Source organism: Larus michahellis, chromosome 13, assembly GCF_964199755.1.
Source record: "Larus michahellis chromosome 13, bLarMic1.1, whole genome shotgun sequence".
In the NCBI taxonomy this organism is placed as follows: Eukaryota; Metazoa; Chordata; class Aves; order Charadriiformes; family Laridae; genus Larus; species Larus michahellis.
Window position 1 is genome coordinate 5,683,636 of NC_133908.1, and position 25,547 is coordinate 5,709,182.

At 35.8% G+C, this 25,547-nt stretch overlaps 2 protein-coding genes across 2 annotated transcripts in view; one reads left to right on the forward strand and one right to left on the reverse strand.

The window, feature by feature from the left end:
• The window catches only part of RSPH14 (radial spoke head 14 homolog), a 98,409-nt gene that overhangs the window by 43,548 nt on the left and 29,314 nt on the right, over positions 1-25,547 (reverse strand). The window lies entirely within an intron of this gene.
• GNAZ (G protein subunit alpha z) overlaps positions 1-25,547 on the forward strand; it is a 68,221-nt gene that overhangs the window by 24,241 nt on the left and 18,433 nt on the right. The window contains exon 2 of the mRNA XM_074606229.1: positions 924-2,193. Coding sequence (XP_074462330.1) covers positions 1,471-2,193 — 723 coding nt within the window. The 5' untranslated portion in view covers positions 924-1,470. The remainder of the gene's footprint in view (positions 1-923; positions 2,194-25,547) is intronic.

Sequence of the window (25,547 nt, forward strand, 5' to 3'; positions counted from 1 at the left end):
GGTAACTGCTTCCTGCTGTTGCCTTCTGCAGAGTTCCAACTAGCAGGCTTAACCCCTAATTTGGGAAAGAATAATTGCTCTAACAGCAGCTGAAAAGCTGTCAGCCCTTGCTTGGGATGGTATTTCCTGTGCTTTTTCTATGAAACATTTGCCTTGTTGTCACTGTTCACTTTTACCGCATCTCAGAATTTTCTGTATTAAAAATGGGAGAGACGAGGCTTAATAACACTTAGCTTGGCCATGGAAAGAAGCTTACAAAGTTGTAGTAGCGCGTCCCTTTATTGATTAAGCAGGATACAGGTAGTATGTTTAACAGTACTGTTCTCCAAGATGTGTTACTGTATTCCATAAAGATCAGTAACTCTCCCTTTTACAAAATCATGAAACAAAATTAATCACCTCCTTTTGCTTCCTAATTTAGTTACTTAAATGTTCAGTGCAAACAGAAAAGATGGAAGAAAATTCAGGAGGACATCTGTCTGAGTACAAGATACTGATATAAATAGAGAGACTGGGAAAAGTAGTTGTGAGTCTGTTTCGTTTTCTACTTCAGGAAAACCAGTCAGAACAGGACTGTGCAGGAAAAGCACTGCCATAAGCTCTTGCTGAGGGAGAAACTGGGGCACAGCTCAGCACTGTTTGTTTTCATGTAGGTTTAGATAATAAAACGCAGAAGGCTGAAAGGGAGATTTGATTTACTATTGTTCAGAAACCACATTTTCTTAGGTCTGCAAGCTTCAGCTGTCCCTACGTTTTTGCAAGGGTTTTAGATTTTTGCTTTTCTTTACATATTTTTCCATCTGTATCTTATGTTTGGGGTAATAGAAGGTTTAGAAGTCTAGAAGAGGAGGAGAAAGTGAGTGGTTTGCAGCAAGGAAGCGGAGTCTCTCATTTCATTCATTTCTCTTCTCATTGTTTGGCAGGTGGAAAGCACAGATTTACAGAGCTGAACTGGATCAGCTGAAGAAGTGGGGGAAGAGAAACAAAACAAGTACAGCACCATTGAAAAGAGCTTCAGCTTTATCTAGCAGCATCACCACAGCAACCAGAAAATACAAAAGACAAAGGCTAGAGCAGAGAAGGTGAAAGTGCGGCTCCTTACCTTTGGACAGAAGGCAGCAAAATAATTATGCAGAACAGAAAAGAGTATTTGACAGATCTAGTCGAACTGTGGCAAAGGGAAGTGTCCCTTCATTAACAGGAATGTGCCACTGTTTATGCACTGGAAAGGGCAGTGCCATGAGATCTACTGAAGAGACTATTTCTGTGGTTGCGTACCTACATGTGTTTGCATCCCTGCTGGGACTGAATTAGGTGGTACAGGCATCTTGGATCGTCAGGTATTGGATAGCAACTTTTTTTTTTTTGTTGAAGGTACCTGGCACGAGAACTGAAACCACAGATCTTTTTCAGAGACAAACAGAGTGAGAAAATCTCCAACCTTTCCCTTCTGTAACTGCCTGCTATACCATGGGATGTCGGCAAAGCTCTGAGGAGAAAGAGGCAGCGCGGCGGTCCCGTAGGATTGACCGCCACCTGCGCTCTGAAAGTCAGCGACAACGAAGAGAGATTAAGCTCCTTCTCCTGGGTACCAGCAATTCTGGGAAGAGTACTATTGTAAAGCAGATGAAAATCATTCACAGTGGTGGCTTTAACTTGGAGGCTTGCAAAGAATACAAACCTCTGATTATCTACAATGCAATTGACTCCCTCACACGTATCATTCGGGCTCTAGCCACCCTTAAGATAGAATTTCACAATCCTGACAGAGCATATGATGCTGTGCAGCTTTTTGCCCTGACAGGCCCAGCTGAGAGCAAAGGTGAGATTACCCCAGAGCTTCTGGGTGTCATGAAATGGCTCTGGGCAGACCCTGGTGTGCAGGAGTGTTTTTGCCGCTCCAATGAGTACCACCTAGAGGATAATGCTGCGTACTACTTAAATGACCTAGAAAGAATTGCAGCACTGGACTACATCCCTACGGTGGAAGATATTCTGCGTTCTCGGGACATGACCACAGGGATTGTAGAAAATAAGTTCACCTTCAAAGAGCTGACTTTCAAAATGGTGGATGTGGGTGGACAGAGATCTGAACGCAAAAAATGGATCCACTGTTTCGAGGGGGTTACAGCAATAATTTTCTGTGTGGAGCTGAGTGGATATGACTTGAAGCTGTATGAAGATAACCAAACAGTAAGTGCACCTTCAGCTCCTCATTCTTTTTCCGTCTCTTCCTTTCCTCATCCCCACTGTTTGGCCTTTTTTTATCCCCCATGTCCCTACCCTCCCAAGGCAGTAATCCCTGAGCTCCCAGCCCCAAATGTGATTTCCTTCCCCTCACCGCTAATCTGTAGTAAAAAGCCGGAAGCTACGATTCCTTTATTTGGATAGTTTTCTGCACTGGATGGATTTATTTATTTGTTTATTTAATGTTACTTTGGGGAAATGGAGCTGCTCTTCGCATGACAGTACATTTTTGTGTCTTTGTGCCTTTTTGCTATATGTTTACCTGGTTAAATGTTACTCCAAACATCACTTAAAAAGGCAGACAGTAGTGACATCCTGGTGTACAGGGACTGTTAATTTGGACACCGTGTTTTGCATGTCCTGGGAAATTTTGAAGCTAAAATAGTAATAAGTAACAGTTTTCTCCCCATTTTTTTCAAGGATTTTCAATCAGAATTTGGGATGAAATTAATAAAAAAAATCAGTTATAGTTTTTTAATTAGTATGCAACTTTTAAATTTAAAATTTTGTTTGACTGTTTTTGTTTATATGGCTGATTTGCCTTGTTCAATGTGTAACTACTCCTGTTTAATTCTCTCTAATGCTATTAGCTTTTGGTTTTCACAGCACGCAAATACAGTAACTATGGAAAAATATATGAACGCATACACAACTATGTGTTTGCTACCACATTCAGCTTGCCTGAGTTAACCTTTGTAGGGTTTTATTTGAACTTATTTTTTGACAGCCTTGTAAAACGTGATGCTTAAGAGATGGGAGTTCGTAGGTAGGAACACATAATGATTCTATCATCTAGTGGTTCCTAAACATTCTGTATTTATGTTTGAAAACAGCTGCCTTTCAGGAAGAATTAAAATCTATACTGTAAAATCAGAAAGTTAACCTTAAATTGCTTCTACTTCTCTTGTACTCCCTTATACATCTTCCACATTTTGGAAAGGTTGTTCACCAATACCAGTTCCTGGAGTACTCCAGAACACCGGAATCCTTGTTCTTTTACAGCAGGTGCATTACATAAGTGTTGTCGGGGAGGAAACTGTTCCAATAAATTTTTATATGGTTTTTCAAATCTAACTGGATCTCATTAAGTTTACAGAAAGGGATCTTTCAGCCAGGTTTAATGATCTGGTTTTGGCAGTCCTCTATGAAAAAGGATTCTAATCGGCCTTAACTGTTGTTCCTTATCAGACACACTCCCCAACAACAAATGGTTTTGGCTGCATGGTCCCTTAATATAGATGTGTAGTACACACATATATATTAAAGTTTCTCTACAGAATATCTTGAGTCAAATGCAGTATGCTGCACAGGTATGGGTAAGAGCTGTATCATCTGTGTGACATCCTCTAGTGCTTGTATGGGTGTGACACCACTTTATGTGCAGCCGTCTATTTCCTTTTCCCTTTTTGCCCTGAAATAGTAATTTCAAAGAACCCTTGAAACTGATTACCTTTACAACTGATTACCAACTCATATGGACTTCTTTAAAATTGTAAAGTAGGGGAACAGGTTGGGAGAAGGGAATTTCCTCCACAGACTCAGTGGATGGAAGTACTGAAGCTCTACATAACATGTCTATCACAGTGCAGATCTCCCTGGTGTGAATTTTCTCTACCCTGAAAAGCTCCACTCCCCTGTCCTGGAGAAGGGGCCGGCTGTGACCTTCTTCACTTATGTTTATTTTGTACTGGACTTGTGTAATGTCAACATAGTTGCATACCTGATTTTTTCATTAAAAATTGTTTATTGAGAGCTCCTGTGCTCTTTAAAGATGCCAACTACATGGTCATGATTTTGTAATGACTGGAATAACTGCAATGGCTTTAATGCCTAAATGTGAAAGCCTTCCAAAAATTATGCATCATTATGCATAAAAATCCCAAAATTATGCATACACGTGCCATTCACCAGATCCCTGAGGCAAGGTGGACTATTTCAGTACCTGAAACAACTTCAGTGCCTTCTATCTAGTCTGCTGTTTATACAGTATCACTTATCATAGAATCATGGTACAGATTAAAATATTGTCAAGTGACCTAGCGGATTCCACAGCTCTGGTGATAGGAATTTATAGTAATTGCAGTGGAGAAACTCCATGAGATGGAAGTGGTTAAAGAAAGGCATTCCATAGGTGATACTTCTGACATATTTTCCAGAGATTGTACTGGAATTTGACAGCAGTCACTGAGGTAGAGTTGAAGGAAGATGCTAATATTTCCTTCCCAGCTGTATGAAAAATGCACAAATCAAAAATAAACAAGTATCAGACAAAACCTGTAGAGCAATACTTCCCAGAAATCTCACCCTTGGCTTGTTGTTTGCTTGTTTGTGTTTACTGCCATACCTCTCAGTAAAGTCTTGTCTGTTCAAGTTCTGGGTTCTGCAACCAACTCCTTCCCTCCAAACCCATATAAGAAAAGATCACCACCAAAGAAAATGGGTGAAACTATTCCCTTTGCATCCCATGCATGTAGAAGGGGATTCTTTAAGTATCACTTCATACAATCTTTTATCATTACTGGTAGAGTGACATGAAATTATTTCAACTCATTTGTACTTTTAAATCCATTGTCAGTATTTTTGGTTGCTAATACGGTTTCTTTAAAAAGATTTTTTCTTATTAGAAGGGAGCTAAGTGGTAAGTTTGAGAAGCAATTATACTTAGGTTTGAACCAAGACTACAAAATCGTTTCCAAAAATATTCCCTTTGTTTTACAAGCTTGCCTTATATGGTTGAATCCCTTTTGCATGCATTTTCTATGATTCTTCAAGGGAAAAAAGTTTATGGTCAAGAACATTCACCTAACTGAATTTTGATGAAACTTTTCAGAAATACTTGACAATAGTGGATAAATGCTATGCATAAGCTCTGTCTTTATTAAGATGCGTTAAAATAATGATTGACAGATATGGTAAAAATTGAGGGAAAAATAAGCTAGCTCTGCATATTGGTAGGTCCTGAATATAGCTGTAAGTGAAGTCAGTTTAGGGTGAGAGTATTGTAGTGACACCAACGTGCAGAAAGGAGAACAAAAACAATGTCCAAACTATCAATTGCCTGGACAATTTTTCCTTTGTGAGTAATTTTAAGACACAAAAAAAGTTAAACTTTATACTGCCTGGAAACAAATGAGAGAAGGGGAAGACAGAATTTTTCTGGGGCCTTTGTCTTACTCCTGCTACAATTTATTCTGGATGACACCATGTGCAGAGACAAAATCACCTGAGTTAACAGTTTCTGTCCAAACTAGTATTTTGACGTATCTGTTCAAAATATATGATATTTAGCTGCTTACTAAAGAGCAAGAGAGTGAGAACTATAATCTTCACTTTTTTTTCCCCCCTCTACCTGGTGCGTCTTCCTCTGTCACTCTCTAGAATATTTTTCCTGCTTATCTAGGGTTATCTGCAAATGTGATCTGTGGCTATTTTCATTTCCATAATGCTTTAGACATTTTTTTCTGCCTAACATGTAATAAATATAGCTTTATCTTTCCATGCACATAGTTAGTATGACTCACCTAGGTAACAGCTGCCTCTCTTTTGACACAGTTGCAAAACTGGTTTGTACGACACCCTTGGAATGCTACTGATTTATTGTAAGATTATTAATCCTGAGCAGCACTCTGAGAAGGTTGCCTTAAGTTTTTATATCCCCAGGCTGATTTATTCTCTATTATATCAAATAAATTACTTCTCCTAGTTTTCATGGTCCTTAGTAGCCGATGGGCCCATTCCATGTTTTATTACATATTAAGATGTCATCTCTGGCCTTTGATAATGTTAAATTAGCAAGTGATTTTTAAAATTTTTTTGCCTTTTTACATGTTGTATCCTGCACTTAGGAAGAGTTGCCTGTTAATGCTAAGTGTCTCATTTTTATTTCAATTTCTCCTTAAATTAATGTGTGCTAGAGAATGTTAAATAATATCTGCTCTCTCATGTTAGTCCTCCTGCCTCTCATCCTGAAAAGAAGTCTTGCAGTTTCTTTCTGAGTCTCCCCATGTCTATCTGTATGCACTCAGTTTTGTGTTTCGTACCTGCTATACATTCTGATGGGTATTTTTCAGTTTTCTTCTACAGTGTGTAGCTGCAACAGGGTTCTAGACCATTAGAAAGATTCTTCAAAGATAGAATAATAAAGTAAATAATGAAATGATTTAAACATGAATGTATGATTGAGAATTCCTGAGGTCAGCAGTTGCAGCAGATTCACCTGGTGCAGGAGATACCAAGCAAAGGTTGTACGTGCCTGCTTTTCAATATGAATGTTAAAGGAAAACTACTTGCAGGTAACTTAAGGTTTAGATAATTTTTATTCTCTTTCTTACAGCCATTGCAAGTGAATGGAGAAATGTAATTTTAGGCTTTTTTGAGGCTATTTTTTTTTTAGTATAGCATCTTGTTAAAAGGAAGATGCAGATGAAAAAGACAAAATACTGCAGCAAACAGTTTGGACTGCAGTGGGCCTCATGCAAAACAAATCACTGGGGTCATTATGGAACCTCTCAATTACCTAACAATAATTTACCTGGAAAGCCCTCTGTCACATGCTAATTGTATGAATTTTGAACAGAAGTCCTGTTTCTGCCAGGAAATTTTTTATCAGGTAAACAAAATTGTAAACTCTTTTTTTTCCCCCTGAAACCAAATACTTAAGGAGCTTATTTGCCTTTCCTGATACTTCTGCTTTTTGAGAGTACAGTGTATTAAAACTCCTTTCTGGCATGCAGCTATTTTCCTGCAGTATTACTAATAAGTCAGGACAGAGGGGAAATTGTGATACATGTTATACATAGCCCTTTTAGCACCTGTTATATCAGTGGTAAAAAAACGTATCATCAAATGTCTTTCTAACAAACTAAGCCTCTTGGGAATCTGCGAAAAAGATTGACCTAAGCCTTTCAGGTGCTCTCATTTTTTATGAAGCCTTTCCATTTCAAGATATTTCATCGTGAACTTTGTGTGGGAGCGAAGCCTAGATGATGTCAGCATTCATGTGTGTAATCTTTCAGCACTGCAAATGAAATTCTAGCCTTGCCTTTTTTCACTTAAGAAAGTAATATATATTCCCTTACCAAAGTTTAATTTTCTATAGTGATATATCAGGATTCCAGCCTGAAGACTTGTATCCAAGCATATATCTTCTACAATATGTAAATATCAGTAAAATAATGAATATACATAAGAGAATGATCAATCAACTCCCAATTTGCAATTATTTTTACTATATATTATTTCAAGTCTGAAGGTTAATTTTTGGTTACATCGTTCACTGTAATTGTATGCTTCTGATGTGGATATCCACATGTAGAACACATGGGACAGCAATTTTCTATATTTTGGACTTGTTGCCATACCCTGAAGTTTATATTCCATTTAACTTCAGATACTAACAGTAACTTTATACATAAACTATCCTGTATATATTTATTAAATTACTTCCTTTAATTGAAAAAAAGAGAAGTTCACAAATATGATAATGCTTTACACTGTGCAATATAAAAAATAGACTCATTCTAATGACATGGTTTGATTGGATGAAGATGCTGGTATCAAATTGTAAAAGCCTGAGAAGCTTTGCTGTGAAGCTTATCTATTTAATGTCGATAGACTAATTCCTAAGACAAAGCTCTATTTAAACCTGAAGATAAATTGGTATTTTTATCACTGTAGAGCAGTGGGCTTAATTCAAAAAATTTCAGAGAGAAAACAACAGGAAGACTTTTACTTATTTTGGAAAAATATGGCATGAAAGCAATGCTGTATTACTGCAGCATTCCTGCAATGGACCTACTGAGTAGTATTCATCTGCTTTGGTATTCAATCTTGGTTGTCAGACTTGCGTCTGAATTAGATGACTAAATTTTCCTGCGTATCTAGGTAACTGCAGGGGATGGCTCAAATCCCCCCTATGACAAACGCCTGAAAGATGATATAACTATCTTTTTTTGGTCTCCGTGACTGGCTGTATTCAAAACTCCTAGACTAGGTAAGATGTATTACTGTGATTTTTTTAAATTAATTCAGAGCATGGCAGTACAGAGGTAAATAAAATACAAAGACATCAGGAGTGGCAGAATACTCCTAAATATCCTATAGACTTCAGGCTCAGAACAGTCTTTAGGTGGAGAGACGTGTACTGACATATAAATAAACAGAACTTAAGTAAAAATCTCAGTTATTCAGTAACATTACCATCCCTCAAACTATAAAAGAAGGAAAAAAACCCCAACAACAACAAAACCCCAAATCTAATTCTAGTAATGCCTATCAATCTAGTATGTAGGTAAAACTTGCTTTCTAATTACAGTCTTAAACTAGCCACTAGAGTAGTATATATGGACACAAGACATCTGACAAGCACTTGCAGAATTGTAATAAGTCAGTAGCAAAGCCACTGACATTGTCCAGTTAACTTAGTATGTGCAGAAAGTACCTCCTATCCATATTGGTTTCACGGGCAGAGAAGTTGATGGTATAAACTGGCATCTATTTGATAAAGAATCCATTTGTGAAGGAAAGGAACTGAATTTCTCAGCCTCTCTCAACTGGGTTGGAAAGTCACTTCTGTTTGATAAAATATGTAGGCTTCTTATGCAAACTTCACAATAAATTAAACATAACTCTTAAAAGACATACTACGAGAAACACTGATGGTATATGTGCGGTTTGGACGTTCACTTGACTGTACTGTAAGGAGCCAAGATCCCTCTGAAGCCCAATGCCAGGAATAGACTAACAAGGGTTATGTTCAGAACACTTCTAGAATCCATCGAGTGAGTAGAGAGTGTTGATATAATCTCTCATAATACTATATATTGTCTACTTAATAATCACCGGGAATAGGAACACGTCAATACCAAAAAAAAAAAAAAAGGTAGAAAAATTCCATCTTGTTATGGAAAAGCAGCTACTTTGGGTTATTTCTGTAACGGTTCTGAAGATAAAAGTAGATAAAAGCTGTAAGAACTCTCTGTGGTATGCCAACCCTGGAGAAAGTAGTGGGTTCTAATTAGCCTTAAAAACTAGCAGAGATGCTGGAACAAAGGAGGAGGATCCTTACTGTTAATACAGCTTCAGAGTGAGTTCCGGTGCTGGTGGATTTTTCAGAACTTTGTTCTGTTATTACAAGTCCATATTTTAGGTAAATATATTCTTCTATAATTCCCCTCCCAAGTAATACAAGTGTAATTTGGCACACGCCTGAGCTTTCTATACTGTTGGGGTGGCAATCTAAAAACCCTCCAGGATGTTAGAAAGCTTGTTCAGTATGTATTCCTGTGTTTCAGTGTATCCAGAATCCTCACTGACTCACGAGACAGCTGGCTTTGTTTGGTAACATAAAAAACACACCTAATGGGAATTTATTCACATGCCTTACTCCTAATGTGTGAATTTACAAGGCTCCCTAGCTTAGAAGAACAGAGATATCAGACATAGCTCTTCTACCTCTGAATATAGAAAGACACTGTGTCCTGAAATGGAAGCTGACAGAAAAATGTATTAAGTAAAATATGCCACGATAGTGCTTTTGACTTGGAAGTTCTGAGTTCAGATCTTGAGAAGCAGGGATAAAATACTTGGGAAGTATTTGTGTTTCTCCAGATCTTGATTTTCTTCCCCTCCCCAAATTACCTACTATTAACCAGTGTAAAACATGGGATTTTGGGTTAGATGGATCTTTGTCTTGGATGGCTGTTGGGTTTTTTTGTTGTTTTTTTTTTTTCCCTTCCCTTATGAAAAGTAGTGGATGAGACAGTATACACATGTGCCATGGATTTTTCTTTTTTTTTTTTTTTATTTTTATTTTTATTGTGTGCTGCCAAGACCGAATACTTAAGCCTGTTTCTTGGGATAGATTTTTGAAGATCAAAATGCATTTTTTTGAAGCTATTAATAGGCTTAGTTAAATTTTGAACCTGTCAACCAATGACAGTGTCCCCTCATTATACTTCAAAATTAGCAAATGATGAATAACTCCTCTACTCCGATTAATTCAGTTCTCTTAACTCCTGTCACTTATTTTTTAGATATTTGATCTTGATACTGTCCTTTCTTTCCATTATTAAACTGATTGAAACAACTTGCTTTCAAAATACACAGTCCAGTCATTCTCTCTGTACTTTTCCTCATTATTTACCAATTGGTCATATTTTACTTTACAAATAGGAACCAACCCCCAACCATTTATCATCAGTAGAAATAAATTATTGATAATAGTTTAACACAATTTACCATAAAATCCATGTAACAGAAGTAGCATCTTTAGAAGCAAGAATCCTTCAGCCCATTATTTATGGGGAGAAAGCTTATGACTAAACTAATTTTATAGAATAACATGATGGTATGTCATACATATGCTACATTTACTTCAAGACAGCCTGGCCCTGAGCATTTTTTATTTTATTTTTTTTTAGAACCCCTCCAGTTTAACAACCTTATGTTCTCTTCTTCTGCTGTTTCCCTGGCAACATGGCACAGTGGAGTGTCACATCAGTCGACAATAAGCTTTGCTTCAGCTGCGTCCTGCCAAAGCTACCAGTGTTTCTAGCAATCTGAGCTTTCTCACTGCAGCTATGACATAGCAATGAGTTTCTTTCCGTTAACATTTGCCAAAATCAGTTGCGGTTCCATTGGTATAAATGTTTACGCAGTAGTGCCCTGATAATACTGGCTAGGGGATGTCATTGGACTTGTCAGAGTAGACTGATTTTTACAATGCCTTTTTAGTATGAGGTGTAGTCCAATAGTATGAATTCTCCTGGCAGTGATACAGAGAGGGATGGCTCTAATAGCAGCTTGCATTGTGCCTTTGCTGTTCTTCATAGATCAAATGAAAGCAGTAATTAGAAATCAATAAATAAAAACCCAACAACCCATACATGGAAAAAGGAAAACAATCAAAATGAATTGGAAATGTGAGAGGTTAATAAAGGAGGTTACAGATATGTTAAAAAAAATAACATCAAAGGCTGACAAAACTAAATGCAGTGTGGCTGTGCCTAAAATGTCCTGGAGGCAGTGTTCTGCAGAGCGTCTGGCTGTCATTGCTATCCAGAAATCCAGACTGAGACTTACAGCATTTAAAAAGGTTTCAAAAGGTTAATTCGTTTTGTTTAGCTAAAAAGATTGTGAAGTACCTGCTTAGTATATAAGTACCTGAAGGAGCAAAAAATGCTCAATAATTAAATAACGTAATGGGGAAATGCAAAATATGAACAAATGGCTAGAAGCTAAGTCAGATAAATACCAACTTGAACTGGCTTTTTGTTAAATTCTATTTTTTTAGGTAGGAGGCTGAACCAGTTGAAACAACTTTTCTGGAAGACAGAGTTTAGTCAAACAGCCATTGACAGCTACAAATGACTAGGCTTAGGATAGGGAAAACCCAATAGACGGAAATGACCATTGTTGTGATACATGGAAGTTAGACCAAAAGATCCAATAACCATGATACTCTCAGTTTAATATTTATTTATACAGAGATGAAATAAAAGTCCAAATTATAGCCTTGTTATTTTATAAATTAAATAACGCATTCCTACTAAATCCTTTCATTTTAAGATCCCTCACCTTGATAAAGTGATTCTGTGTGTGGTTTTTTCTTTTTTTTTTTTTTTAACAGCATAGAATATGGAAAACAGAATTACATGCACTTGAGGAAATGCATATTGAATGCATATATTAAATTATATAAGCCTGCTGAGATTGTCTGTGAGATCGCCACTTAGGAAGAAAGGGAGGTCTCATTCTCTCCCTCCTGCTTGTTCAACTCTTCAGTCAAGTACTGCTACCCCTGCTGCATGCTTCTACCTCATTACTTGTGCCAGCTCTACTGTTCTTCGGGCCCTTTGCTAAAAACATAAGACTCACAAACCTACCAGAAAATTATCCAGTATTTCAGTGTGGTTGATTTTCTGCTGGAATCCTGAGTATATCACTCAGAAGAGACCAGTGAGTTCCAGATCCGTGTTCAGGCAAACAGTAGGCTCCCATGTCCAGAAGCAGAGGAAAATGAAAAGGTAGATGAGTCAGACTTCCTCATTTTGATTTATCAACTGCTAGAGCAGCTAAAGTCATCCTATATAACTAAACCTTACTATAAGATTTCTTATCTGTGTTATTTGGAAAATAAAAGTAGGAAAGATACACTATTGTAGTTACAGGGAAGACATCACGAACCTCTGTATCTGCATTTGACTGAATACTAGGTTGTATGAGCTGCTCAGGACATTATTACCAGATGGTAAGTACTAATGTTACCCGCTGCTTCTTCCTTTCTTCTGTAAAAGTCAGAGCATAGGTTAATAGCATATGAATAATTTCTTCTCTAAATGCAAGCACTTCAAATACTAGAATCATAGGGTTTTTATGACAGAAATTAGATTCTCAGTCAATTTCTGCTATATTTTTTCAGGGATAAAACAGATCAGGATACATGGTAGGATGCACTTACTCCTACTCTTGCCTTCTCCCTCATTCCAGTATTTATTAGCAGCTGCTTTTTGATGCTCTTTTTTATGTTATAATGTTTATCACAGTGAATTATTCACTGTCTTAGAAGATGTGAGAACTACAGTTCAAAGATAAGGAATGAAAAGCTTGTGCTTGATAGAAGGATAAGAGAAATTGTTAGAAATACTGAACTTCATAAACTCCTAAAGGAGACACTAGAATAATCAACTATAATTTTTCTTACAAGTGGATTAGAAAAAGTATTAACAAAGAATGGTGTAGTAAACAGTCCTGCAAAATATAGAATTAGATGATGAAAATAATTATATCATCATATATGTGGCTTGAAATTTGAAGTCTTTGTTTTACTGGGGAATAAGTACTGGGAAATTCTATAGAATTCCAGCAGATTGTATTGTAGATGCTGATTTCATTTTAATAACAATATTTTTCAAATAACAAAGTGAATGTTATTACCACTGGTTCTAATATGAGCAAAGCCAGGCTGCAGATTTTACTTCTTTGTACTTTGCTTTGCTGATTAATACTTCTGCACTTCTGTGCTCTTTGCATTCATTATTTGCTGTGAGGAAATAGCTAATTTTTATTAGTACTCATTTTCCTTATTAATCGTGCACATTCTTATTAATCCTGCACATTCTCAATTGTTTCCTTCATGGGTAAATAGATCCTGGATGATATCTTGCTTTCTGATTCATAAAGGTGACTTTCCTATTTAGGAACCAGTTTTATATGCATTTTGTTGTATTGCTTAATGATTAGGCACAATATAGATAGGGAAGCTCTTGTACAATATAAGAGGATGAAGACTTGTAGGGTAGTGGTTTACACTGAAGCAGGATGTAAAATAAATTGAAGGAGAAATTGAACTGTCATGTAATTCCAGAGGAAACACTGAAGCCATCAGCTATAAACATATTTACAAAGAGAACAGATAACCTAAATGCAAGATTGCTCCGCTTTGAAAGTAGAGAAAACAGCTATACAGAAAAGTACATTGAAACAAGCCTATCAACTGACAATCTTACAACGCATCATTTCTATGTGGAGAAGTCTTTACTTCTGGTGATCTGCATATTATTCCATCAGCCCCAGCTTTTTCACTTCCTACATTCTCAAAATCCTTTTCCATTGAACATAGCTTACTGCCTTTATGAATAGTTTTCTTGTATGCAACAAACTTCTACAGCCACTTTCTGTACAGTCCATTAGGCAAAGCTTATATAAATCTATAATTCATAATACAGTCTTCCAGTTACAGAAACCATATCAGATACCACAAATATCTTCTAAAACATCATCTTCTAGTAAGGCACGTCTGACATGAACCACTTAATTTTTTTATTTAAAGAAATCAGGGTGGTGGTGGTGGTGATTTCATTGTATGCAAACTTCAATGTGGAAAAAAAACAAACCAAAGAAACCACACAAAAACCTGAAAATGTTTGATTTAAAATCAATTGGAATTTCTAAGTATGTGGCCCATTTCAATTGCTATTTTTTCTGTATTTTTTGCTTTTCTTTTGGACGACAGACACTTTTTCATAGTAACTGAGCTCCTTTCAAATGATTTAATGCTTTTAAAGTGCACTTAAAAAAGCATTAGCCTCTGAAGAAATTTAGAACAGGCTTAATATAGCATATCAGTTTGCTTGTTCACTGATTAAGTGAAATAGGATGATGCTTTCAGTTACAATGGTGTGAATTGTCAATCCGTTCTGCTGCCCATCTATTCATAAGAAACAACGTAAAATAATGTTAGAAAATAATGCTTTGGGAGATTTTCCTACTCAAGATCCTATAACAGTCTTGGTTGATTTCTAGATAAAATAACGCTCATAGCAAAAGGTATTCATTTAGTTTTCTAAAACAGATTAGGAAAAGACAATAATAACTCACTGTAAAAGCCTCACTAGAGAGTTTTACACAGTATTTTTTGCTGGAAAATTCACCCTATCCTTAAGAAAATCTTTCAGAATGTTTTAATCTAGCTAGTGGTAAAAATCCAGTATGATGTGCCACTTTCCCTAACTTTTATTTACTAGTAATCATGCATTTATCCAGCATAGTGGTTCAAGATGTATTTCATATGCATCTTAACAATTCTCAGTTCATTGTCCCTTGTTCAACAAGTGACTAAGTGAACAGAAACACTGCCATGTTTATACTATGGTATCAAATCCTTACAATAAAGAAATAAAAGTCATGAGTGTGTCTAAACGTATTTAAGAATGTTTCAAGGATAAAGACATTTCAGGAGAAATGTGGCATCATACAGCTAAGAAAAAAAAGAAGAAAAAAATTTATCAATTAAATTGGTTAAAGCCAATCTTCCTCATCAATATGATTATATTCATGACCGCAGTACACTGAATTAATCCCTAATCTGTAATATCACCATTATGTCACTTTTTTCTTAGTTGGCATAGATCGATAATAGTTCCTGCTAAAAGTGCATCAGTTATGCAGTAGTGGAATGTGAGGGATGGTGAAGCTATCCAGTGAAGCACAGATGGGATATAAGATATGAAGTCTTGGCTCACCAGAATGTTATTTATTGAACTTGTAGGTCATGCATATGGTAGATTGCTAATATTTTCCCACTTTTTATTGCCAGGTATTGGAACTCTTTGCCCATGCATAAAACCTTTCAAAGAATCTTGGTTTTTTCTTCACTTTTCTCCCATTTTAAAAAATTATTATTTATGAGCCTAAACTATTATTTATTAGCCTAAAGTTAGGTCACATAAATTAGTTTTCAACTTTGTAGCAGAGGCAGAGAGATTCATAAATAATCCAAGTTTAACATTTAGGCAGTTGTGTTTTTACTGAACGAGTTCTGTCCCATGTTTTTGGGTTATTTGCTCCAAAGCTGACAGCACCTAGCTTCACTGTAAGGTAACTGTGCGTGATTAGTCAGAGATTTAGTTGAGAACTATTCTGAATACGGATTTTACAAATGGTATCATTTCAGTCAGTTGCAGGTTCAACTTAATCTGAAGACATTACAGAAACTGTAATCCTTTCTCCACTGAGGTCTTCAACAAGGTGCCTTTTTGGTTTACCTTACACAAACAGTTCCAGGGCATGTTCATTAAGAAATGATTGGTGATTTTGGAACAGCTAGACAAACACTTTTTTTTCTACTGTTTCCTTGTTATGAAGATGATCATCCTCTGAATGATAGGGAAATTACAGGATTATCCAAAAGTGCAAACTGGAAACAGAAGGGTTTTCCAAGGTAATAAATCTTGGACATAAAATACCTTCACTGTTCTTAAAATAAAGAGGTAAAGTGGTATCTGTGTCATCTTCCCCATACAGTTATGATTAGGGCATATGTCATTTCTGCTGACACAAAGAAGGTTTAAAAAAAAAAAAAAAAAGTCAGTCTTTGCAACCAGCTGTGTAATAAGACTGACACCTACAAATGCACCTTCCAGAAAGAACAATCTAGTTGTTGCTGCCTAAATCCTCTAATGTGTTTACTCAAAGTATCTTATCTCCAATAGTTGTTTCATGACCTGCTGTTCTGTCTCTTTGTTCATCAGACCTATACATGTAAAACGTACTTCCTCTAAATCCTTGATGTTCCTGTTGATGTGATCCTCTTGATTCAGTGTTGGTATTTATGTCATACATTTCCATTACAAAGACCACTTCCTAGAGCTGAGGCCTGAATTGCAATATTATAATACAGAATTGTATATGAAAGGATATATATTATTTTTAAAATTTTAATTATTAAACTTCACAGAAAGATGCTGTCAAAATAGCCTATCTGTACTGACTATACAACAACAATTCTTAAACTTCTCTGTATTACAGTGTTCCTTCTCTGTGTTATAAAACCCTCATCTCAATTGCTCTTTCTTGATTGCTCTATCATCTTGCGTCAATGGCTTAATCTTCTTGTTCTGTCTTGCTTTTCTCAGCTTCAGATCTGTATGGCTTAAAAAAAAACCTTCTTGGAAGAGGTATTTACTTAAACACTTTTTGTAGCATAAAAATGGGGTATTTGTTGCATGAAGAGCTGAGATAATAGGTTTAACAGACTGGTATATTACCCTTTTTTTGAGTGCCTTTCAAAAAGAAATTTACTGATTAAACATGCCAAAACCCATGCTGATTTTATAGATAAAGACTAATAAACATTTGACAGGTCTTCATAGGTACACACTGGTCATCTTACGATTTGCAAGGCTTTTTTTGAGAATATCTTCATGCAGACAAGTCAATACAATGTTCTTGAATTTTACTGCTAAAAGCGACAATGCTGTTATTTTGACATACTGAAGTGTTTATTTTTATATACGTATATTTTAAAAATACCTTTGTTCTTGGAAAATGAAAAACAAACTAAATCTCTACATAGTAAATATTCTAACAGTGAGGTTTAAAATGCTACATATATTTACTGCTTGTTTTTCATAGATTTTAAAAAATTGCCTTTTATAGAATCATAGAATCATCCAGGTTGGAAGGGACCTTTAAGATCATATTGTGTTCCATTCTCCTCAAGAGTCAAAGTAATATAGTAGAGTCCGGCCATGCAATGGTCTTTCAAGGACTGGAGTTTTTAATCAGAAAAACTGACCTTCTAGGATATAAATGATTGTTTATACTATTAGAATAATTTCACTAACACAAATATCTGTAATGAATAAATAACCAAGGTAGTTACTCTGAGTAAGAGTCATGAGTAAAAATATAGATAAGTCAGCATATTTCCTGCTTACAATTAGATTTTATATGATTAAAAGAATATTAAGGGTTTTATGGCTATTTTACAACAATAAATATATTCAGTTCAAATGTATAAGTGTTTTTGAAGGGGGGAAATTTTAATTGCATTTTGTATCACATCCTCTATTTGTAATAACTGAAAGGAATTGGAAGCTTTATACAGGTGAGACTTTAAAATTTAACTGAATTGTTTGGAGTCGTGAAATATTTCTCCGTTACAAAAGATAATTCTATGTGTACTTTCAGTGATGTTATTTTTTCATCTTGTTTAAATTTTGCTTCTTTTGCCTGTGCACTGAGGTATACAGTTATTCCATAACTGCTGCCAAATATTGTAACAGATTTATAAAAAGAAGTGTGGATGCTAAAAGAAGAGACAAAATCTGGCTGACTGTAGTAGGACCCATTATACAGACTTGTGAGATGTTGAAGGCGGGAGGCAGGGGAAAGGGGAAGAGCAGCATGTCCCTGCCAGCTAAGATATACAACCGCTGCTAGGTGATCTCGGGACACAACCTTTTAGTTTTTAAATAGGTGCTTTCGATTGGTGCGAGTGGGAATACAGGCCATTTCTTCCCCAGATATTACTTTCAGAAGCATGAAGAAATCCTGTTGGTTGTGTGGGTGGAAGAGAGGAAAGGTGAGGAGATGTGCTTTTGGGTTTTATTTTGGTGCTCTTTGCTGACTATTTACATAATACAGTTATCTCCGCACTGTACAAACATAGTAGAGACCTCATTTTAATCCCATGTTAATTTTACTAGGTATTGATCTGTTTCACGCATTGCTTAGAAGTAGCCTGATGTTACCAGAGCCTTGGTAACAAGTCTAATTTAGAGTTCCAAACCTTCTTTCTTTTTCTCCTGTGCTGCTCGCTCACATTCTCCAAAATGAGCTATTCTTTGTTGATCAGTTTTACTGATCGCTTTTACGGTGTGACCTCACAAACAGATGTGATGGCATAAGCGAAGGATATTCCACTGCACTGCAGGAGTAGTGCCAGCTTCACCGGCAAGGTCAGCTTATCAGGGAGCTATAGCCTAATACTATGGCATTATAATTTGTCATCGGTCATCAGCTAGCTTCATATGAAACATACATCCACAGAATTTTTCCAGTACCCTTGCCATACAGGATTAATTATTATAATACTATGAAAACAAGAATGTTGTATCAAAGCCATGTGTCCTTGATATGGAGCAGCTCTGTTTGTAGCTAGAAGACAACTGCACTGAGAAGTTGGATGTCATGTATGTGTATTCCCACACGTTAGGGTGATAGATTTGATCTCCAAAGACATAAAATGAAGTACAATATCACAGAATAAAAATAAAAATAAGTTAAGGAAAATGCAGAATATATCTAACAAAATTTAATTAAATAGCAAAACTAAATACTGGTTTATGAATGAGTCATGGAAATACTGGGGGCATGTTTGTTTCCGGGGATGTTTAGATGTAAATCGGGTTAATATATCTCTACGCATTTCTAAGACAGAAAATGGTGTAGTAAGTTTTAATAGCAAAATGAAATGTAGAAATAATTATTCGGTCTTTTCTCAGTCGAGTTGAAAAATTCCATTTTATAAAAATATTAGAGGCTTAAATTATATTTTCACCTTCATCCTGTTATCTTGTTTAAACAGCTCTTGCTGTTTTAATCTGCAGTCAAGACTGGAGCTATTACTACCCTCAGTGTAATTATACCCTCTGTCTACTAGAGGAAGGAGAGAAACTGTAGGTTACTGAGTGTTCACATTTCCAAACTACATGGTCACAAAATAAGCTGTATACTTCAGTAACAGTAACGTACCAGCCCCTCTCCTCTCCTCAGTATTAATGAGAAAGATACAGCATCTATTTAAAAAAAAAATACCCCAAACCAAACCCCAAAAAAACCCCAAACCAAAACAAAAAAAACAACCCCAAAACAAAAAAACCCACCACCCAACAAACAGTAACCATAATATTAGCAGACTAGAACACAGACATTACCATAATTTTCTCTTGAGACTATCTGCTAAATTGGCTAATCCATGGGATTCAGTGTCCAAAGTGGGTCTTTCCCATTCAGACTTTAAATTCCACAAAATATCTAGTGATCCAGCCTGAGACAAGATTTCAGCTGCACAGTGATCCATGACAGTTGTAAAGAAATCATTTAATAAATTCTCTTTGAGGTGACAGTTAAATAGGAGTTAGGTGGAGGTGTCCTGAGTAAAAAGGAGTGATGCAGCTTTTCTGAAATGTTACCATTGCTATTCTGTTTCAGAAGAAATTTTAAACAAAAAGGCCACAGTGAGTCAAAGAAATGTCACCTTGTTCTGAGAATACAAAAGCCATTCTGTACTCAAATCATTCAGTTCCTCCTTCAAAACATGAATATTTAAAATAGCAAAATGCATTGACAAAAAATGCTGATGTGAATAAGTGAAGAGAACACTCAAAGAAATTTTTTTTTTTGAGAAGTAACCTTACTACTTAGTTTAAAAACCAACCAAACAAAAAAACCACTACAAAAATCTCAGTCTTCAGACTGGTGGCACTGGAGCTTAATTCTAACTAAATAAAGACTGCAAAATTGCTATCCTAAAGTGTATTTCAAATCTAGATGCAAATCAGTGCTCATCCCATGAGGTCCACTTCGCTGGTGAAATGACTGGTCGTTCCTAAGATACAAGATGAAAAAAATCAGGAGCTCCTTTTTTTGTTTGTTTGTTTGTTTTTTTTTTTTTTTGTTGTAATGAAATATGCAGGGATGTTCTTGTACCGCTGCCATCTCTGGAGTCAGACTGATTATAAGCTTTCCTGTAACCTTTTCTATGGAATCAAGGATCACAAGGAGTGTCAGTGCTTTACTAGAAGCTTTTAAAGCTTAGTAGCATAAAATAGACACATAATATAAACCTTTACTGTGGAATCTATCATGATACCCAGATAAATTATGGCATATGCCCGAGGCACTTCCTTTACTTTCTGAACAAGAAGAATTTTTAAATAACATACATGGTAAAAGGTAGTGACATAAATTGTAGTTTCTGATTATTGCTAATCTCGATTAGGCAGTTATGAAAATCCAGTTGAAGTCTTAAAAAAAATATGAAAAAATGAATATTCTTGGAAAGCTCTGTGAGTAATTCCACGCTTTATACTTATAAGACATACTTATAATACTTATGTCTTATACTTATAAGACATAATGCACCATACCGTTTCATCGTAACTTTCTCTTGATAGGAATAAAAATATGCTACTCTGCTGCAGATATATGTTTTTCTACATATAGTCACAACAACTGCAAAGTATAAGCAAGAGATCAAAGGTATGTTTGCCAACTATAGGTGTAATTTGAGGTTGCCTAATACTGTTATATCAAATACAAACATAAAAAAAGGCCATGTTTCAATTTGTCGTGTGACAACATTAAAAAAGAAGGCATGGTGACAGACTCAGGATTCAATGTAATTTCCTTGTCAATAGTTTTTGACTATTGCACAGAGTTGCTATTTGACAACTATTGCAACTATTTGACAGTTGCACAGAGCAGATCATTATTATATCAGCACTGCAGTTCTCAGAGCCCAAAATGTACATTATTTCTCTACTATATTTTATGTTGAACAGTGTTACGTTGAAGCTATAGTATAGATAAAATGTTGGTGCACTGTGGTCAGGTTTAGGTTTGCAGGAAATACAATCTACAAGGGACTAAAGTGGGAAGCTACTACTGCTGTTTCCTCATGAATAACAGAAAGGCTCATGTGCAAATTAAAATTGGTTTGAAAAAAAAAGCTAGGTCAGAAACAAGATACAAAACTTGGTCTTTGTACGCTGGATCAGGTGACTGTCACATTGATTTTCAAATCAGGATGCACACTTTCAAATATTTTCTTTGGCTGGAAAAAGAGGCGTGATTCTTTGTATGGTCTGCCATATTCTGCTTGCATTATTCTAAATTGGGCTTGTTTCGCTACGTTTATCCCTTTTTAAAAAAAATCACAATTGGTCTGCATAATAATAGATCTGATCCATTCTGGGCTGATGGCAGCACTTGATTTCCAGCTCAGGTGCTTACTTGTTGATGTCATCTCATTTGATAGGAGTTTTAAAAGTTATTTTCATTTGAAGTTTTAGGGGTGTGCAGAATTGGGCTGGTGAAGTTACAATGGTGCAGCTTAGAAGACAAAAACCTTGCCAAAATAATAAACATGCTCGTTGTTAGTTTGAAAGGAATAGACTTACATTAGTCCAGAATGTGTGAATGATGTGCTATGTAATCATTTTAAGACCTGGGTTTCTGACCATGGCATCTGAAATGAATATAGATATTCATTAAATCCATGGGCAGAGGTTAAGCAGAAAGAATAGTGTTTGAATGTGAAAATGAGTATGTAAACTCGTCATAAAGTGAATAAATAGATAGATAAATGCCTGTATGTGTATATACACCTATACAGAAATTCCTTGTTCATTGCCTCTTTGGAAAGTGGTGAATGAACTCGGATACAGAGTAAGTGTTGTGGTTGCTCAGCTGTTTCCTAAGTCACATTAGGGTTGCATCTGTGCCAGTGCAGAATGCTGTATTAATTATTGCTAATAAATTAGGAAAGTCAGAAATAAGTATATCATAGAAAGAGGACAAAAAAAAAGGTGTTTGTTAGAAAACATGCAGGTTTCACTTCATATTTGTTCTTTCAATGTTCTGTAAAGCAAATAAAATTTATAAGTAAATTTCATCAGATCCCTATAACTCATGCAGATAGAAGAAAGAAAAGTGAATTTCTGTCCTCATATTATACCTCAGTTCAACTGGATAAATAACTATATTATTAAAAAAAAACAATAAAAAAAAATTGAAACACACATGAAAATAAAATTTTTTAAAAGTAATCTAGACTATCCTTAGCACCACTACAGATTTATAATTTATATTATCTTCTAATCAGTTGTATTATCACCTTCAAAAATTATTCTGTTTTATGTCTAAATGACATTTTGTGTACTGTTCCCTGAATATTACAGCCAAAGAAAATGGCTTCCTTTAATGTTTATCTAATTTTAATAAGTGTCATAGTTATGTTTGCAATACCTGCACATTTCAACAATTATTTACACATGCACAGCATTACAGCAAGACTTGAGTCTGAAAACTGTAGTATATTTTTTTTTTCCACTCCTAAGAGAATAGATGATGTCTTGGAAGATTTCTCAAGATTCCATTAGGTGTTAGAAAGGCAAGACTGCCAAAAGGTGATGATAATGACAGTCTACGCTGTATTTAAGAGCCCCTGCCAGTAAGCAGATTGAAATCCCTTTAGTCCAGCTGTATGTGCTCAGACTCCTGCCATAAAGCTCATCTGGCCTTGTGGCAGACAATGCTGGAGATCACCCAGGAAAGGCTTAAGGCAGACTTTTCGCATTACCTGTGTAATGCTACTGCAAGGGCATATAGGATGAATGGCAGACTCATCTAACCTACTACATCCATAATGAAGAAAGGCGAGTGCATGATTCTGCATTCAGACAGAGTAAAGACATCATTCTGGCATGGCCCACAGTTTAATTTTGGTCCTGATGTGTAAACTAAAAGCTTGCATCTATGACAAGTAGTTAATGTGTTTAGATTTCAGAGAGGAATCAGTCCTAGATTCAATATATAGTTCACTGCCCTTCTAGCACATATAGTACAACTACTAGGACAAGCAGATGTACATTTGTAATCAAAGTCTGTTTCTGCCTATGTTTAAATAAAAACAGTTGTTACCTGCCCATTTTAAATTGGAAAATCTGAAATGCTGTTAATATGATTTTCATGGGTCTGCTCAAACATCAGGTTTATAAAATTATTCTCTCTATTAAGAAGATAGATTTTACTTTGGGCTTAAAGACTTTAATATATTGTCTGTTGACAGCAACCCGAGAATTTATGGTTCAAGAAACATGACATTTTTTATTAGAGAAGGCATTTTGGTTAAAATATGTGATCATTAGTACAACATCTGCCTCTGTAGCAAGCTTAAATCATTTTCTGTTCCGTTGAGAAAGATTTCAACTTCTAATGGTAAAATGTTAGCAGCATTTTATTTTGCATTGTTCTGGAAAGTCTTTCTTTTCAGACAGAAATTCCTGTTTTTTCTGCAGGTCAGATTTATACTACCTATTCCTCCTTCTCTCCCTGTGAAGAATACGTTCGGGGCCTATTCTTCCCAGAATACATTCACTTATGCATATGATCATTTACATACAAGGAGCTTACTTTTTGACTGCCTGCTTCAGCACCATAGCATCTGCCACCTAAACCATCTCCTTATCTCTTTTAATGAATATTTTAATGCCAAGAGTATAAGCACACTTCTCTGCTATTTCCATGGAAACCTGAAGAGGAACTTAAAATGAATGCAATGGAAAACGCAGTTTGGAATAGAAGGCATCCTGAGTTCTCACTATGCTTAGGCTAAGTTCAGGACTCACTGGACCAAAATTATTCTCTGTTACAATCACATACAAAATTAATTATAGTGTATTTCTGGCCTAATGTATAATCACCAAGTTAAAAATAGAAAAGCAGTATACAAACCAAAATCAAAATACAAACTTCTTCCTTTTAATGCATCGAATAGAAAATCATTCTACGTTTCTTTAAGAAATAAAAGGACAAGTGATAAGCAGCTGTGCAAGATTGCAAGAGCTACTAACTTTGTTGTTTTTCTTTTCTTTCCTCTGGTATAACTCATTCTCAGAATGTCTCTTTCTTGATTCAATTCAAGATCCATTAATTGAGAGCTCATCAACCAGACAGCAGTTATTTTCCAGAGACAACACCAAAAGTTGACTTGTTGGAAAAGACATCAGCCAGCTGCAAGGACTACTACCTTGTTACTGATTTTGAGTAAGCCTTTAAAAAAAAAAAAAAAAAAAAGAGTACAACTGGTAATTCTGTAATAACAGAAAAGATCAGACGCTCAAACAGCTTCCTTTTTTTCTCCCCTATTCCTCTATTCTGTTTGTTACCCAAATTGTCACTACTCTACCAGCACTTCCTAGGATGTGACTGTAATTCCTCTTGTGATCCCACAAGCAACAATCCAAGCAACAGGGTAATTTTTTTGAAGTAAACTAACAGTGCTGTTTTTATTATCTCCTGAGAGCAGGAAAGACCCATGAGACCCTTCCTTGTGAACAGGCCCTCGTTGTAACTCAATTTGTCTTGGGTATCTGACATCCCTCCTGATCTCAGTTATCAATTTCAGCTGTAATTATTAGATGGCAAAGAAAAATAATGTGGTATACTCAAGACATATATGGAATCCCATAGTTTAGGAAAAAAATATTCAGACTACGTGAAACTTACATATATAACAAACGATAAAATTTGGGAATGGATGTACAAAAGGAACAGCCTTATATTCTAGCACTGCAAATTCTAGGATTAGTGTAAAGCACAACGAGAACTTTTCCCCAATGTAGGAGAGAAGAAATTTTAGAATAGCACAGTAGGATCAATTCAGAATTAGCTACAGCCAAGATCCTTTATCAGATGCCGATACACATACACTTACACACACCAAAACGACTAAGGAGCCTTATTGCACCAGTTTAGAGATGAGAAAGCTGGGGAGAGAAGACACTAATTCTGCCCTTCTGCAAATACGCTATGCTGATATGCGGATATCTGCAAATTTGCTATGCTGCAAATATGCAAAATCTATGCTGAATTTTTTTTAAGGTTATCCATTTGCAAGGGAAAAATATTTTCACCTATTCTTGAAAAAGAAAAATACCAAAAATCTGACAATTTTAACAAGATATCCTTGATATTCGGAATGGCTGTTCTCGCATATCTGTGTGTTTTCTCATTTCTTTGCCAGTTTGAATTAATTTGAACTGTGCAAATTCCTGTGCTAATATGAATGGTATAGACCATCATTACGGAGATCTGACCAGCCTCTAATGGCACAAAATTACATAAGCACTGTTTCTCATCTGGAATGTACAAGTCTGAGGAGGAAACAGAACTGAAGGAGTGAGAAGGTTGGGAGTAAGTTTAGATTGTGAAGCAGTGGGTGTGGAATATGA